The sequence below is a fragment of the Ranitomeya imitator genome, chromosome 1 (assembly GCF_032444005.1).
Source record: "Ranitomeya imitator isolate aRanImi1 chromosome 1, aRanImi1.pri, whole genome shotgun sequence".
In the NCBI taxonomy this organism is placed as follows: Eukaryota; Metazoa; Chordata; class Amphibia; order Anura; family Dendrobatidae; genus Ranitomeya; species Ranitomeya imitator.
The window spans coordinates 700,570,530-700,587,879 of NC_091282.1; the positions used below are offsets into that span (position 1 = coordinate 700,570,530).

A 17,350-nucleotide genomic window follows, 5' to 3' on the forward strand; every position below is an offset into this window, starting at 1 on the left:
CAAGTGTTTATTTCTGTTGATGTTGTTGATTATGGTTTACAGCCAATGAAACCCCCAAAAGTCATTATCTCAGTAAATTAGAATACCTTATAACACCAGCTTGAAAAATGATTTTAAAATCCGAAATGTTGGCCCACTGAAATGTATGCTCAGTAAATGCACTCAATACTTGGTCGGGGCTCCTTTTGCATCATTTACTGCATCAATACGGCGTGGCATGGAGGTGATCAGCCTGTGGCACTGCTGAGGTGTTATGGAAGCCCAGGTTGCTTTGATAGCAGCCTTCAGCTAGTCTGCATTGTTGGGTCTGGTGTCTCTCATCTTCTTGACAATACTCCATAGATTCTCTATGGGGTTAAGATCAGGCGAGTTTGCTGGCCAATCAAGCACAGTGATACTGTTGTTTTTAAACCAGGTACTGGTACTTTTGGCAGTGTGGACAGGTGCCAAGTCCTGCTGGAGCTTGTCGGCAGAAGGAAACATGAAGTGTTCTAAAATTTCCTGGTAGATGGTTGAAATTACTGTGGTCTTAGTAAAACACAGTGGACCTACAACAGCAAATGTCATAGCTCCCCAAACCATCACTGATTGTGGAGACTTCACACTAGATCTCAAGCAGCTTGGATTGTGTGCCTCTCCACTCTTCCTCCAAACTCTGGGACCTTGATTTCCAAATGAAATGTAAAATTTACTTTCATCTGAAAACAACACCTTGGACGACTGAGCAGAAGTCCTGTTCTTATTCCCCTTGACCCAGGTAAGACGCTTCTGGCATAGTCTATTGGTCATGAGTGGCTTGACACAAGGAATGCAACACTTGTAGCCCATGTCCTGGATACGTCTGTGTGTGGTGGCTCTTGAAGCAATGACTCCAGCAGCAGTCCACTCCTTTAAACTCTCCCCAAAATATTTGAATGGCCTTTTCTTAATCCTTTCAAGGCTGCAGTTATCCCGGTTGCATGTGCACCTTTTTCAACCACACTTTTTCCTTCCAATCAACTTTCTATTAATATGCTTGGATACAGCACTCTGAACAGCCAGTTTCTTTAGCAATGAGCTTTTGTGGTTTCCCCTCCTCGTGGAGTGTGTCAATGACTGCCTTCTGGACATCTGTCAAGTCAGCAGTCTTCCCCATGATTGTGGAGCCTACTGAAACAGACTAAGGGACCTTTTTAAATGCATAGGAAGCCTTTGCAGGTGTTTTGTTAATGATTCTAATTTACTGAGATAATGACTTTTGGGTTTTCATTGGCTGTAAGCCATAATCATCAACATTAACATAAATAAACACTTGAAATAGATCACTCTGTTTGTAATGACTCATTATAATTTGATGATATTCTAATTTAGTGAGGGGCAGTTGTATATGGACGAATAGCAGCAAACGCTTATCTAAAGCAGACAGCAACTTTTAGCTTGTACTAGAGATAAGCACAAGTCCAATCCCTACTTCAAGTCCAAAGATAGATACACAGCTATACAAAACCAGTATTAATCTGGTGCAGGTCAAATCTGAAAACTGCACCTCCGTCTCCCTGCTATATCAAGAGAATCCCTTTCATTCAAGTTAATTAACTCAGTGAGGCCTACTGCAGTCATAAAAGGCAGAAATTGTAGGTTCCAACATAATAAAGGCCGGGTGTGAGGTACGTGTCCTGGCCATTCTCAGGAGCGGCCCCCAGATCATGAAACGTAATGATCTTTCCCAATTACCAGAAACTATCTAGATTGAGCTAAAAACAGGTTTTATTACAGAAGTTGCTGTCTCTATAGGTTGTAGTGTATAGATAACCTGAACCCCGTAATCAGCACATGATGGTGAGCACTGCTATCTGGATTGAGGCCCAGGCCAAATGACAATTTGCACACACATTTACTCTAGGTGGCTGCAGATTACTAAGTGCCTGTTTTCTTCCCCCTGTCCTGCACATTTTTTTGTCTCCAGACTTAATTGGCATGGAGCTATTCTCTCTTATTAGACCCGTTTCTAACAATTACCGATCTGTGTCTAATGTGAAGGAGGAATCAAGCCAGGGTGAAAAGGCTTTGCACGGTGCAGGAGACCCTACGAACATCAACAGTTGGAACCGTAAGCAGATTTAAAAAATATATGCAGGTTTAATGTGAAACTTGCACCCCGGTGACATCAACCCTCCCTTCCCTTTTCTACACAGCGGATGCAGGGTGCACAACAGAATTACAGCATAGATCACGTTTCCAGGTCCTTTGTAGCAGCTCCTGGCCCTCTTGGCAGTAAGGTTTCAGGGGATTAAGCATCCAGCTGGGTACCCCTTAAAAAAAACAAAAACGATAAAAAGCAGTGGTACTGGTCAGAACTGGAGGACCCCCGACCCGCACAGCTCGCAGTGATAATACAGTCATGTGATCCCAATGGCAAATGGAAATTGGATTTAAGATAGCTCCTTTTCTCTTTGGGAACATCTACTGAGCTTCATTTCTGCCAACTGGATGTATCGGATGACGTTGGTATCTGTAGAAAGACGAGAAACAAATCAGTAATATGGAACCGATGGATCAAATCTACCATCTCATAGATGTAGCAGCAACCAAAAGACTAGAGGTGATTGTGGTCATCCACTGTCCTACGCAATGATTCTCATTAATACCCCACAGTCTATTGAACACAGCCATGGACTTTTCCAAAGGGAACAAATTATTTTCCCCAGATGATATACTTTTTAAATATCCGGCCAGGAATAGTCAAGACTATTTGAGCGCAGTTCCCGGATGGCTTCCCCCAAGCGCCTCTGTTAAGTCTCTCCCATACTGAGACCTGTCAATCACCTCTAGCAGCGCTGGGAAGAGATGGATCCTTAAAGTTTATAATTAGAGATGAGCGAGCATGCTCGGGTGCTAATCGAGTGACTTCGGCATGCTTGAAAAATATGTTCGAATCCATGTGGCTGCATGTTTCATGGCCGTTCGACATCCGCAATACATGCAGCTGCGGGGACTCAAACATATTTTTCGAGCACGCCGAAGTCACTGTTAGCACCTGAGCATCCTCGCTCATCACTATTTAGAATCTCTGAAACCCTGGAGAGTATCGAGAATAATATACCTGACTGCAATCGTGCAGCGAGTATCGAATTCATGTTGTGGTATATATCAACCTTGCACACCTTGATCTATTTATTGTCTTTTCGTTTTGTGACACCCAAAAGGGTTAACTTGTAAAACACAGGAATTACCACTTAATAGCGTTCATGACATGTGACGGGTGCTGGGATCTAAACCATTTCTGATCCTGGCTGTAGCTGACATCTACTGCCCATACACAAAATATTGGCCGCATGAGTTAAACCCTTCCAGATGTAGGATGTACATCATGATATGTCCGTGTTTTCTGTGCATGTCTTTTCCCCTAAGGTTTTCAGTACATTAGAAATAATAGAAAAATTAAAATTCTCCTTGTCAGGAAGGGGTTAATATTAGATCAGAGAACCAGATAGCATACTCCCTGTTCAAGAGAATTAATCTAATCCTAGCCCTGACATGATTGTGGGTTATCACTGTGCGCACAGAAGCAGAAATGTATGGCTGGATGGAATAGGTGGTCCGTCATATACTAATTACACAAGGAGAAATTATTATGTGAGTGATGTTAACCCCCTTAGATGCTGCGATTGATCACAGCATGTAAGGGGGTATGTAACATCAGACACTTGCTTTGTATGGCACTGGCACCGCGCTCAGTGGCGGAACTGCACATTGAGGAAGTTGCTTCAAATTTCAACAAACTGTTTTCTCTTAGAGAGGCATTGCCAAAAAAGTTACCACTGAAGAAAACAAAAGGATCGACAGTCCAACAGCGGACACGCCTGGTCCTTGTCTGCCCTGAGTCACAGACAGTAGGATCGTTGGCCAAATCCCTGGATATCATCAGACGTTAGCCGAACGTGTATGGGGGGCCTTATGCACACACTGCAGAGGATGTATGGGGACAGAGATGTAGATCAGATATTGCCTTTCAGTCTGCCATCGATGCATTACAACAATGGTCTCTAATCTGTGGGTCCATTATACCTTCGCTCAGAACATTAAGAGCACACTGCTGAACAAAGATGCAGATGTCTGCTAAACATTTTTCCGTAAATGTATTTTTCTTTCAGATCCGGCTCACAATTTTTATACAAAATGTGCCCACAGAGGTCAGATGGAGGCTAGAAGATTGTTCTTTTGGCCTCCATCAGGTCTGTATGCATCACAAAAAAACAAAAATCAGAACGGATTAGTAGTGGTGAGTGATGTACATGGTCGTGACTTACGGGGTGATATGAAGAATGATAACACATATATTAGTAATGCTAGTGAGACAAGTCTCTACAGGCACAGGATAGGTGATGATTATGTCTCGGAGAGCCCCTCTGATACCAGAGAGCACCGCTCCCAAACTGCAAGCGGTATGGTGCAGGGTAAAGGTTTTGGCTGAACCTGCTGATTTCAGTCTAATGTGTAAATGATGATCCGCTCACAAATTTGGGGGAATAAATAGGACATATTCCGTTTCACTCATCTTCTCAATGACTACATATGCACACTCAACTGAACAGATCATGTATGTGGGGAGACCTAGGAATGGCTGTCAGCTACTAAAGTGTATGGTCAACGGATAAAGCAGCATTTAGGTGATTGGCACTGTGCATCCAAACCTCCTGCTCCATTCATTCTCTGTAGGGCATACCGATGCTGCCTTATTCATTTTCTGTGGGGCTTACCTGAACTGCTCTCTGCATCCAACCTGACGCTCCATTCATTCTCTATGGGGTTTACCAGTGCTGCGCTCTGCATCTTACCTGCCACTACATTCCTTCCCTGTGGTACTTACCAGTGCTGCGCTTTTTCTGGCAGCCCCATAGAGAATAGAGCAGCGTTGGGCATCCCAGATCTGCTGATCGGCGCAGGTCCCACCAGTAGGACGCCCATTGATCAGCAAGTTGTCGCCTAGTCCATGGAAGATGATAACTTGTTTTCACTGGACAGCCCCTTTATATTGTTACTTAGGAATGATTTAGTGATGAGTGGAGTGAGATCTTTCGGATATGATCCAACTCCTGGATAAAATACTATAATTTACAGTGATAGAATGCAACCATTTCAGATTTTCTTATACAGTCTATGATTTAGACTTTCCTATTCCACCATTCATAGTGACAGGGATCCAGGTGCATAGAGATTACCAACCCTTGTGGGACACTGACAGCGATGACATTGTGGAAAAATGTGTTGGTGGGGGTACAGATCTGCAGTACAACAGCTCTTGTCACTCATTAACCAGTTATGGCGTGGATTACTGTGTATGGTTTTGATTATCCTGAACCTCTGAACTACTTGGAGGCTATACATCAAAAAGGATATCCTGCATGAGCGACCCAGGATACACTAAAGAATGCTGAAAGTCCGGAGCAGTCACTTGTAGACCTTGCATAGCAATTACTGACTACCCTGACAGCAGAATAGCTTCATTGACCAGTACAGACCAGACGATTGCATATAGGCGGAAGGGAATGTGAAATACCCTCGTGCGGTCCTCCGCTGAGTAAGCAGACACTGAAGGGATTCTCAGCTTTGGCAATAATGATTTTCCGATATGAGCCTACACCAGTATACTAAGGCCAGAATCACATCTGTGTTTTGTGGGCTGCATAAGGACGGTGAAGAACGGACTGACTGACCTGAGTCAACACCTTGATACAGTACTGTGCAAAGGTCTTATGCAGATGTGAAAAACAAAAAATGCTGCAGAGTGAGAACGCTTTAAAAAAAATAGCGTTAATGGTTTATATTTTCATTGATGAAAATATAATGTAAATCAACAAAGGAGAAACCTAACCAATATTTGATGTGACCGCCCTTAGCCTTCATAACAGCAATACAGCATCATTTTTTTCTAGATACGCTTTTTGAAGGAATAGTGAGGTTGTTCCAAACATCTTGAATAACCAACCACAGATCTTGTGTGGATGCCGCTTGTGCAAATCCTTCTGGGGACAATGACCCAAAACATACAACCAGTGTTATTAAAAACAACTAGAAAAGAAGAACAAGAAGTCCTGAAAGTGATAATATGGCCCCACAGAGCTCTGATGTCATCTTCATCCAGTCTGTCTGGGATTTCATGAAGAGAAAGAAGGATTTCCACAAGCGACATGCACAGAAGATCTGTGGTTACTTCTCCAAGACATTTAGAACAAACTCTGGACAGAGCTCCTTCTAAAACTGAGTGCAAGCGTACCTAGAAGAACTGATGCTTTGATGAAGGCAGAGAGTGGTCACACTAAATATTGATATGATTTAGATTTCGCTTTTGTAAATTCACTTAATTGATAAAACAAGATACAATTAACACTTCTATCCTTTAAAGCTTTCTTTCTGAGCAGCAATTTTTCTACACCTGCCTAAAACTTTTGTAAAGTCCTGTATGTGTCTATGAGGTGTCATAGTTGGGTCAGGAGCCCCATATATATGCTCTGTTCATTGTGCTCCACCAAACACAGTTGTCAGGCTGCACCTCAACCTCGGAGCAGTCTCTTTGTAGTGCTCCTCCTGAATGTGTCACCTACAGCTCATAATTTGGGGCTGCAGCTCAATAGTTAATCATTCAGTAGATCTAAAAAAATAAATAAATGTAACCTTAGGCAGGGGTGGGATCATGTGTAGTCATCGGTAGCGGGACGTACAGGTTTTGCAATACCCTTTTTATCTGCACGTTCTTCTGCATGTGAGACCTGTTAGTTGGCAGGGTTTACTTGTAAAAACAGCACAGCCAAACGCCTCATCGCAAAACTATGGTAAAATGTGAAAGAAAGGACTGTAGATCACACTCCCATCATCATGGAGCTTTCCAGGGGTCCGGTGGAAGACCTGGCCTAAAGTTGGCCATAGAGATGACATTCTTCTCTACGGAGCCAGCTGATTATTCTAGAGACTTCTGCTAATACTGGGTGGGCGACCACCACAAACATCAGGTTCTCAACAGATCTTACCAAATGTAGCTGGACCTGCCAATAGGCTGCAGCAGCATCTCTCATGAATGTTGGGGTTTAGACAGGCGCATTGAAAAAATTAGGTCAGTCGCAAACACAAATTGCGGACTGGCTCAGCAGCGTGTAGCCCCGTATGCTGCATTTCATTGTACCTTACATGGAACAAAAGTGTATGCTGCAGTTTTTATTCACACATACTAGGAGTTGGCATGGAAAGATCGACCATGTGCATTGGCACTCTGGCTATAATGGGTCTGTGGCGCATACGGACCCTAAGGGCTCGTTCAGACAAGCATACATTCAGTCCATGTGTTGTCTGGGTGCACCACATACCACACATAGGCCCCTAACAGCCAGGGTGCACCATTCTGCTAACCAGACTCGTACACACAATATAAGACCAGTTCCGCCACAAACCAGCCTCTGTTACTGTTGTGACTGGTCCATTTTTCAATATGGCCATCTAAACCTGGCTAAGCCAATAAAGGAGTTTACCAGGATCAACAAGAAAGTGGCTGAAGGTGGAATTGCCATAAAATAACTCCTACTTATCCAGTGAACCCTATAGTGCAACCACCCACCGGTCTTTATTTCCTTCTCTGTAGCCAATCATCGGTCACCGCTGAGGCCAGTGATTGGCTGCAGAAACTGGCGGGGACTGGGGAGCATCGGAGCGGTAGAGTGACAGCGCTTCTGGTAAGTAAAGCTAAATAGTTGTGGATCCAGAAAAAACCCTTTAATGTTTGATGAGCAGAGTCCAATGCATAGTCTGAATATACAACGCATAGACTATACACTGTATGGTCAGAGGGAGCAGACAGAGAAGGGCGCTGCACAGCTTTCTGGCTCTCGTGTAACCCTTTGTGAAATAAAGGATGGAAATAGCAGAGCATCCATCACAGGCTGGTGGGGAAACAGCAATTTCAATCACTTGGCAGAGTTGAGCGCATGGCTACAGTATCACAGGAAGCTGAAAACTTCCATCATCCCTAGTAACTGTTTATAGGGAATATTGGGGTCCGAGCAGGCAGACCCCGTGAGGATAAACAGATGGGATACGTTACACCTTTTACCCATAGATTTGGTTTTATACCCTGCGGACACAGGAGCCTGCCAGTACTGACACAATAGAAGCGGCGGTGTGCTCACATCTGACTTCTATCTCCGCTCCGGCTGTTGTCGCTTTACCCCGGGCTCTCTACTTTCACCGGCCTCACAAAAATAGCATGATAGAATGGGCCTGAAGGTTGTGAAGTGGCTCAACTGTGAAAAGTAACGGAATCCAAGCAGATATGGGGGAAGGGAGAATTGTCCAAGGTTATCAGTATCCATTCCACTGCCTCACTCATTTCCAAATAAAGACCTGTTACCACCCGTCTTATCAGGAGTACTTCAGTCCATTTACATTGCCCGATCTTGGAGTTATTGTACCTGTTGGCTGCCGGCTCTTGGCTTCCTTCAAGTAGAACAGTGCTTTGTCATAGTCTCCCAGGTGGTAGAAGGCGACTCCAGATCTGTACAGGGCCTTGAAGTTCTCGCCTTCCTTCTTGAGAACCTTCAGACAGTATTCCTTAACCCGCTCATAGTTCACCAGCTCAGCTTGCAGAAGACACGCTGTGGGGAAACGGTCATTTTGTTAGACACAGAATGTGAAAAAGGCTGACATGCATTTTTTTTTAGGGAATATGTATTTAATCACCATGATGTAGGTGCAGAAAGCCTGATTCCGGGGATGTTTCACTTGCATAGCAGCTTACTGTAGTTTCAATGCAATTAGTGTTTTATCAGCAGGAGATTATCACTGCATGACTAGATGCCAGGTGCAGGCAAGTCCAGATGCTCGGTGTAACCCCGCCCCCACCACTGATTGGCAGCTTGCTTATAAATGTACAGTGTATACAGGAATCTGCCAGTGGTGTGGATGGGGTTATACAAAGCTCAGCATTTGAGAACTGCCAGATTTACGGAAGAGAAAACAAGGATTGTGTCAAAACTGCACCAAGCAGCCCAGTAAGTGACACACTGCTGGAATCAGGCTCTCTGCACCTACATCATGTTGCTCTCACCATCCAAAGTAAACACCTGCTGACAGATTCCCTTTAACACAGGAGAACGAGTCTGAACTTCAGGGGTCGCTAACACCAAAGCGCCAATATTAGCAATACAAGTCATCAAAGGTAACATTGTGGAGACCAAGCAATTTCAGAAAAAGAATGTTAAAAAATATATATACAGTATACCGTATATGTTCCAGAATGTACCAGAAGAGCACAAGGACTGACAATGGCACATTATACATGGTATAATTAATAGTACAAATGCATTGGAATTGGTACAGGTAATCATTAAAATATAGAAAAAATAAGAGTTTCTGTGTCTTCGGCCGAAGTTCCAAAGAAACACAATCCGTAAAGACAAGCAATTTTGCAATTTACTGGTTATTAAAATTTTCAACTGTTCTTGAGATATTAACACTTGTGTTGTTTACAACGTATTGCCTTGGAGACCGACCACTGCTACATACAGAACATGTGCAGAGCTTACAAGCTCTTTTCTATTGACCTTGTAAGCGCTGTAAAGCTGGCCGTCACTGCAGGAGAGCACAGTTACTTTATAATGCCAGTTATTTATACTGCATTGCTTACAAGCTCAACAGCAGGGGTGGTCGGTCTCCTAGACAACGAGCTGTAAACAACATTTAAGTGTTAATATCTCAAGAATGGCGGTAAATTTGCAAAGGTTTACTATACCATAATAACCTTCTATGAAGGTTAGAATAGCATTTTAATACACCTCATACTTGGTGGGGGGCTGACTGATCGATTCCGATGTTTCTTACTCCCAGCTGTGAAAAAAAGGACTCTGCTGGGGCAAGATACGTTAAATGGCACAGGACTTTTAACGAGTTTGGCGCATCTTTTAGGGCTGCCGTACTTGGAATGTGTGTTTTTGGGGCGGATCTGCTATGTATTACAATGGTAGAGCTGTAGATGAAAGGTGATGAAATCTCGCTCGCACTCAAAAAACATTGACCTGTACAGTGGAAATGAAATTTCACCACCATACTCCAGGGAACAGCGGTTAGAGTTATCAGAGGCTGCACATCCATATTCTCACGGGGGAAAGCGGTTATCGTATAGTCAAGATTTCCATTAGTTGTTCCTCGTTTGCTCCCTTATTTATTCTTGTGAAGCTCTGGATGTACTAAGTATCAGTCATCATATGAAATTATCATCCAGACTGGCTGCAACCAGTCCTACATTTCAGAAAAACAGTGCACAGCACCGGTACAAGAAGGGTATATAGACGTGGGATGTACACCCAGAGGATAAGTGCGAATTCACACGGTGCAGAAGATTCTGCAAAGATCCCATGTGTATCAATTAAACCAACTTTCAGTTGCAAAAATCTCTGAATCAAAATCGGCAAAGTGTGAATTCACACAGTGAATTACATTTTTAAGAAATGTCATGCACATGTGGCAGAGAAAAAAATAAATGGAGCGGCTGCAGATTTTACATCCTCAGCACAAGACCAGGGAAAACAGTCATTTTTATCAAAACTGCAGCAAGCAGCCCAGTAAGTGACATCGTAGGAATCCGGGTCTCTGCCCCTACAACATGTTGCTCATAGGAGAAGGAAAAACCGCTGATAGATTCCCTTTAAAAACATTAGCAGTCATCAAGTTACAGTGTCTTCATTTCTATGAAGGTCATGGATCTCTGCGTTACCATGGCTGCTGCAGAACCGCTTTTTAAAGGAGCAAAACACAAAACTTATATATAAGGTAGCACACACAGAGATCCATGACCTGCATAGAAATAAATATAACTTGATGACTGCTAATGTATTTAAAGGGAATCTGTCAGCAGGTACTCCTGAGAGCAGCATGGCGTATGAAAATAAGAATCATCAGAGAGGTGTGCCACGTGCCCACCCATATTATAAAAGGGTTGAGAGCACCATCAGAAAGGTTTTAGCTCAATCAATGTAAAACAAAATTTGGCACAAACGCCTTGATAAATTCCCCCTAGAGACGTGATGGGGTTCTGCAGTCACCAAACTATACATCATCGCACTTATAGCAGAGATAAAGCAGGACACGCAACTTCGGGGTGAATTCCTGAATCAGGCGTGGCCGATGGAACATGAGGCCTCCTACCTTATGTCATATGTGCATATTCTGCTGAACCATTAATAGCGACAGATCATGTTCCCTACCCTAAGGAGACAGAACACTTAAGATCAGCGCTCCGAAATGTAAATATAAGAAAAAAGTTGTCGGATTCACAAACTTAGATGTGACAGTGTGGAGCAATGGTCCCCTGTGATTTCGGAATGCCCATCAGAGACCCCAGTGGAGAATACGTCAGCCACAGCCTGCCTACCTAGACAAAAGCAATATCAAAACCACCATTATTTTGGAGGAAATACTCTGTAATCTAACTTGGCAATGTGAGGCTGAATTGCACACTAGTACAAGCAGGAATCCAAGCCTGCTATTACAGGCGGCCATGACACTTTACAAGCAACCGGAGATTTCTCCCATCATCTGGAAAGATGTGCACTGACCACGGCAAGTAAGAAAATAGCACTGACCGCTACACAGAAAATTGTCAATATGGCTGCGGCTGCTACCATTATGGCTACGATAACTTCTTGAGACATTTTTCTTCCAACTCTTTATTCATGAGAAAAAAGTATGGACACCCCTCTTCACCTCTGATGGTGTGCTCACATCGGCCTTTGGAGAGAGGTGCTGCCGGGCACTGTTTGGGTCCTTTGTGTGATGCATCCAGTACAGTGTTGGGGCTTCAGTAACAGTAACAGAAGCCCCCAAATGCAAATGTGAACAGAGACTAAGGTTCCAGTTATAAAACTAACGGCCTGGATGTATTTGAAAGCTCTTTGGGTGAGGGAGAGGGGGGAGAGAGTTGCTTCATGCATATTATTATTACTAGATGGTGGCCCGATTCTAACGCATCGGGTATTCTAGAATATGCATGTCCACGTAGTATATTGCACAGCCCACGTAGTATATTGCACAGCCACGTAGTATATTGCCCAGCCACGTAGTATATTGCCCAACCACGTAGTATATTGCCCAGCCACATAGTATATTGCCCAGCTACGTAGTATATTGCCCAGCTACGTAGTATACAGCACAGAGCCACGTAGTATATTGTCCAGCTACGTAGTATATTGCCCAGTCATGCAGTATATTGCCCAGTCACATAGTCTATTGCCCAGTCACGCAGTATATTGCCCAGTCACGTAGTATATTGCCCAGTCACGTAGTATATTGCACAGCCCACGTAGTATATTGCACAGCCACGTAGTATATTGCCCAGCTACGTAGTATACAGCACAGAGCCACGTAGTATATTGTCCAGCTACGTAGTATATTGCCCAGTCACGCAGTATATTGCCCAGCCACGTAGTATATTGCACAGCGACGTAGTATACAGCACAGAGCCACGTAGGATACAGCATAGACACGTAGTATACTGCCCAGTCACGTAGAATATTGGCCAGTCACGTAGTATATTGCCCAGCTATGTAGTATATTGCCCAGCTATGTAGTATATTGCCCAGCAACGTATGTAACAGGTTAAAAAATAAAAATATACTCACCATCCGAGGGCCCCTTGTAGTCCTGTCGCCTGTGCGCGGTGCACGCGGCAGCTTCCGGTCCCAGGGTTGGTATGAGCGCAGGACCTGTGATGACGTCACGGTCACATGACCGTGACATCATGGCAGGTCCTTCTCGCATAGCATCCTTAGCACCGGAACCTGACGCTTGCACTGCCGAAGACAGGACGCACGTTGGAGGGTGAGAATAACTTTTTTTTTATTATTATTATTATTTGTAACATTAGATCTTTTTACTATTGATGCTGCATCCGCAGCATCAATAGTAAAAAGTTGGTCACACAGGGTTAATAGTTGCGTAACCGGAGTGTGTTACACTGGCATTAACCCTGTGTGAGGGCTGACTGGATGACTGGAGGGGAGTATGGAGCGGGCACTGACTGCGGGGAGGAAAGAGCGGCCATATTGCCGCCGGACTGTGGCCATCGCTGATTGGTCGTGGCAATGGTCGTGGGCGTTTTGCCACGACCAATCAGCGACTTGGACTCCATGACAGACAGAGGCTGCAACCAATGAATATCCGTGACAGAAGGACAGACAGAAGGACAGACAGAAGGACAGACAGAAGGACAGACAGAAGGACAGACAGAAGGACAGACAGAAGGACAGACAGAAGGACAGACAGAAGGACAGACAGAAGGACAGACAGAAGGACAGACAGAAGGACGGAAGTGACCCTTAGACAATTATATAGTAGATTATTTATATAGCACCATTAATTCCATGGTGCTGTACATGAGAAGGGGTTACATACAAATTATAGATATCGTTTGCAGTAGACAAATTTACAGTGACAGACTGATACAGAGGGGCGAGGACCCTATCCTTGCGGGCTTACATTCCACGGGATAATGGGTAAGAGAAAGAAGGTCGGGGGTGCAGCAGCTCTGGTGGTGGTGAGGCAGCAGAATGGTTATTGTAGGCTATCTTGAAGAGATGGGTTTTCAGGTTCCGTCTGAAGAATCCGAGGGTGGTGGATATAATCGGACGTGTTTTATACTATATAAAAGAGTAGGGGCCCCAGGACAGAGCCATGAGGGACTCCAACAGAGAGAGGGTGGGATGAGGAGGTAGTGTGGGAGTGTGAAACGCTAAATGTGCGGTCGGAAAGGTATGAGGCAATCCAGGATGGGGCAAAGGTCTTTGATGCCAAGGGAAGAAAGAATCTGTAGCAGTAGGCAGTGGGTGACTGTGTCGAAGGCAGAGGACAGATCGAGAAGGAGAAGGATGGAGAATTGTCTGTTAGCTTTGGCTGTGAGTAAGTCATTAGTAATTTTGGTCAGGGCAGTTTCGGTCAAGTGGTGGGGGCGGAAGCCAGATTGGAGGTTGTCAAGGAGAGAGTTAGATGAGAGGTGGGAGGAAAGTTGAGCATGGACATGCTGCTCAAAGAGTTTATAAGCAAACGGGAGCAGTGATATGGGGCGATAGCTGGGCAGTTGGGTCAAGGTTTGTTTTTTTGAGGATGGGTGTGATGGTGGCGTGTTTGAAGGCAGAGGGGAAGGTACCAGAAGATAGCGATAGTTACATAGTTATTAAGGTTGAAGGAAGACTATAAGTCCATCTAGTTCAACCCATAGCCTAACCTAACATGCCCTAACATGTTGATCCAGAGGAAGGCAAAAAAAACCCATGTGGCAACAGTAAGCTCCACATTGGGGAAAAAAAATTCCTTCCCGACTCCACATACGGCAATCAGACTAGTTCCCTGGATCAACGCCCTAGCAAGGAATCTAGTGTATATACCCTGTAACATTATACTTTTCCAGAAAGGTATCCAGTCCCCTCTTAAATTTAAGTAATGAATCACTCATTACAACATCATACGGCAGAGAGTTCCATAGTCTCACTGCTCTTACAGTAAAGAATCCGCGTCTGTTATTATGCTTAAACCTTTTTTCCTCCAAACGCAGAGGATGCCCCCTTGTCCCGGTTTCAGGTCTATGATTAAAAAGATCATCAGAAAGGTCTTTGTACTGTCCCCTCATATATTTATACATTAACATAAGATCACCCCTTTGTCTTCGTTTTTCCAAACTAAATAGCCCCAAGTGTAATAACCTATCTTGGTATTGCAGACCCCCCAGTCCTCTAATAACCTTGGTCGCTCTTCTCTGCACCAGCTCCAGTTCAGCTATGTTTTTCTTATACACCGGAGACCAGAACTGTGCACAGTATTCTAAGTGTGGTCGAACTAGTGACTTGTATAGAGGTAAAATTATGTTCTCCTCATGAGCATCTATGCCTCTTTTAATGCATCCCATTATTTTATTTGCCTTTGTAGCAGCTGCCTGACACTGGCCACTGAATATGAGTTTGTCATCCACCCATACACCCAGGTCTTTTTCATTGACGGTTTTGCCCAGAGTTTTAGAATTAAGCACATAATTATACATCTTATGACCTTACATTTATCCCCATTAAAGCTCATTTGCCATTTAACAGCCCAAGCTTCTAGTTTACATAAATCATCCTGTAATATAAAATTGTCCTCCTCTGTATTGATTACCCTGCAGAGTTTAGTGTCATCTGCAAATATTGAAATTCTACTCTGAATGCCCCCTACAAGGTCATTAATAAATATGTTAAAAAGAAGAGGGCCCAATACTGACCCCTGTGGTACCCCACTGCTAACCGCTACCCAGTCCGAGTGTGCTCCATTAATAAACACCCTTTGTTTCCTATCCCTGAGCCAGCTCTCAACCCACTTGCACATATTTTCCCCTATCCTCATTATTCTCATTTTATGTATCAACCTTTTGTGTGGCACCGTATCAAAAGCTTTTGAAAAGTCCATATACACTACATCCACTGGGTTCCCTTGGTCCAATCCGGAACTTACCTCTTCATAGAAACTGATCAAATTAGTCTGACATGAACGGTCCCTAGTAAACCCGTGCTGATACTGGGTCATGAGGTTATTCCTCCTCAGATACTCCAGTATAGCATCCCTTCGAATGCCCTCCAGGATTTTACCCACAGTAGAGGTTAAGCTTACTGGCCTATAATTTCCGAGTTCAGTTTTTGTCCCCCTTTTGAATATTGGCACCACATTTGCTATACGCCAGTCCTGTGGTACAGACCCTGTTATTATGGAGTCTTTAAAGATTAAAAATAATGGTCTATCAATGACTGTACTTAATTCCTGCAGTACTCGAGGGTGTATCCCATCCGGGCCCGGAGATTTGTCAATTTTAGTGATTTTTAGACGCCGCCGCACTTCCTGCTGGGTTAAGCAGGTGACATTTAATTGGGAATTTTTATCACTAGTCATTTTGTCTGCCATGGGATTTTCTTGTGTAAATACTGATGAAAAAAAGTAATTTAGCATATTGGCTTTTTTCCTCATCCACCATTTCACCCAGACTATTTTTAAGGGGGCCAACACTATCATTTTTTAGTTTCTTACTATTTATGTAGTTAAAGAATATTTTAGGATTATTTTTACTCTCTCTGGCAATGAGTCTCTCTGTCTCAATCTTTGCTGCCTTGATTTGCTTTTTACAGAATTTATTTAATTTTCTGTATTCATTTAATGCCTCATCACTACCTACTTCCTTTAATTCTCTAAATGCTTTCTTTTTGTCACTTATTGCGCCCCTTACAGCTCTATTTAGCCATATTGGTTTCCTCCTATTCCTAGTATGTTTATTCCCATACGGTATATACTGTGCACAGGTCCTATCCAGGATGCTAATAAATGTCTCCCATTTTCTTTGTGTATTTTTGTGTCTCAGGATATCGTCCCAGTTAATTGCACCAAGATCCTCTCTCATCCGTTGGAAATTTGCCCTCCTGAAGGTTAGTGTCCTTGTAACCCCTCTACTACACATCTTTTTAAAGGATACATGAAAACTTATTATTTTGTGATCGCTATTACCCAAGTGACCCCCAACCCTTATATTTGATATGCGGTCTGGCCTGATGGTTAATATTAGGTCTAGTAGTGCCCCCCTTCTTGTTGGGTCCTGAACCAGTTGTGAAAGGTAATTGTCTTTCATAGTTGTCAAAAACCGATTACCTTTGCTGGAACTGCAGGTTTCTGTTCCCCATTCTATTTCAGGGTAGTTGAAGTCCCCCATAATAATGACTTCTCCTTGAGTCGCAGCTTCATCTATTTGCTTTACGAGGATATTCTCCATTGCTTCCATTATTTTTGGAGATTTGTAACAAACCCCTATCAGTAATTTATTATTTTTCCCCCTCCCCTTATCTCCACCCACAGGGATTCTACATTTTCATTAAATTCACCTATATTATCACGCCGGATGGGTTTTAAGGACGATTTTACATATAGACACACCCCACCCCCTCGCTTATCTGTACGGTCATTTCTGAACAGGCTATAGCCCTGCAAGTTAACAGCCCAGTCATGGCTCTCATCCAGCCATGTCTCAGATATCCCCACCATGTCATAATTATGTTCCAACAACATTAGTTCTAATTCGTCCATTTTGTTGGCGAGGCTTCTGGCATTAGTATACATACATTTTATGTATCTCTCTGCACCTCTATTCTTTCTTAAATTATTAACTGCTCTAACCCCACCCCCCATGCCACCGCCACCCCCAACTTCCTTATTTGTGCCCAGGTCTCTATCTGCACTATCTTCCCCTCCTATAAAATGAATACCCTCCCCCCCAATTCCTAGTTTAAACACTCCTCCAACCTTCTAGCCATTTTCTCCCCCAACA

General features: G+C 43.6%; 1 protein-coding gene across 1 annotated transcript in view; it reads right to left on the reverse strand.

The window, feature by feature from the left end:
• Positions 1-2,094: 2,094 nt before the first annotated feature.
• The window catches only part of TTC9 (tetratricopeptide repeat domain 9), a 35,597-nt gene continuing 20,341 nt past the window's right edge, over positions 2,095-17,350 (reverse strand). The window contains exons 2-3 of the mRNA XM_069731567.1: positions 8,439-8,621; positions 2,095-2,491 (exon numbers count right to left, since the gene is read on the reverse strand). Of these exons, the coding sequence (XP_069587668.1) occupies positions 2,412-2,491; positions 8,439-8,621 (263 nt within the window). The 3' untranslated portion in view covers positions 2,095-2,411. The remainder of the gene's footprint in view (positions 2,492-8,438; positions 8,622-17,350) is intronic.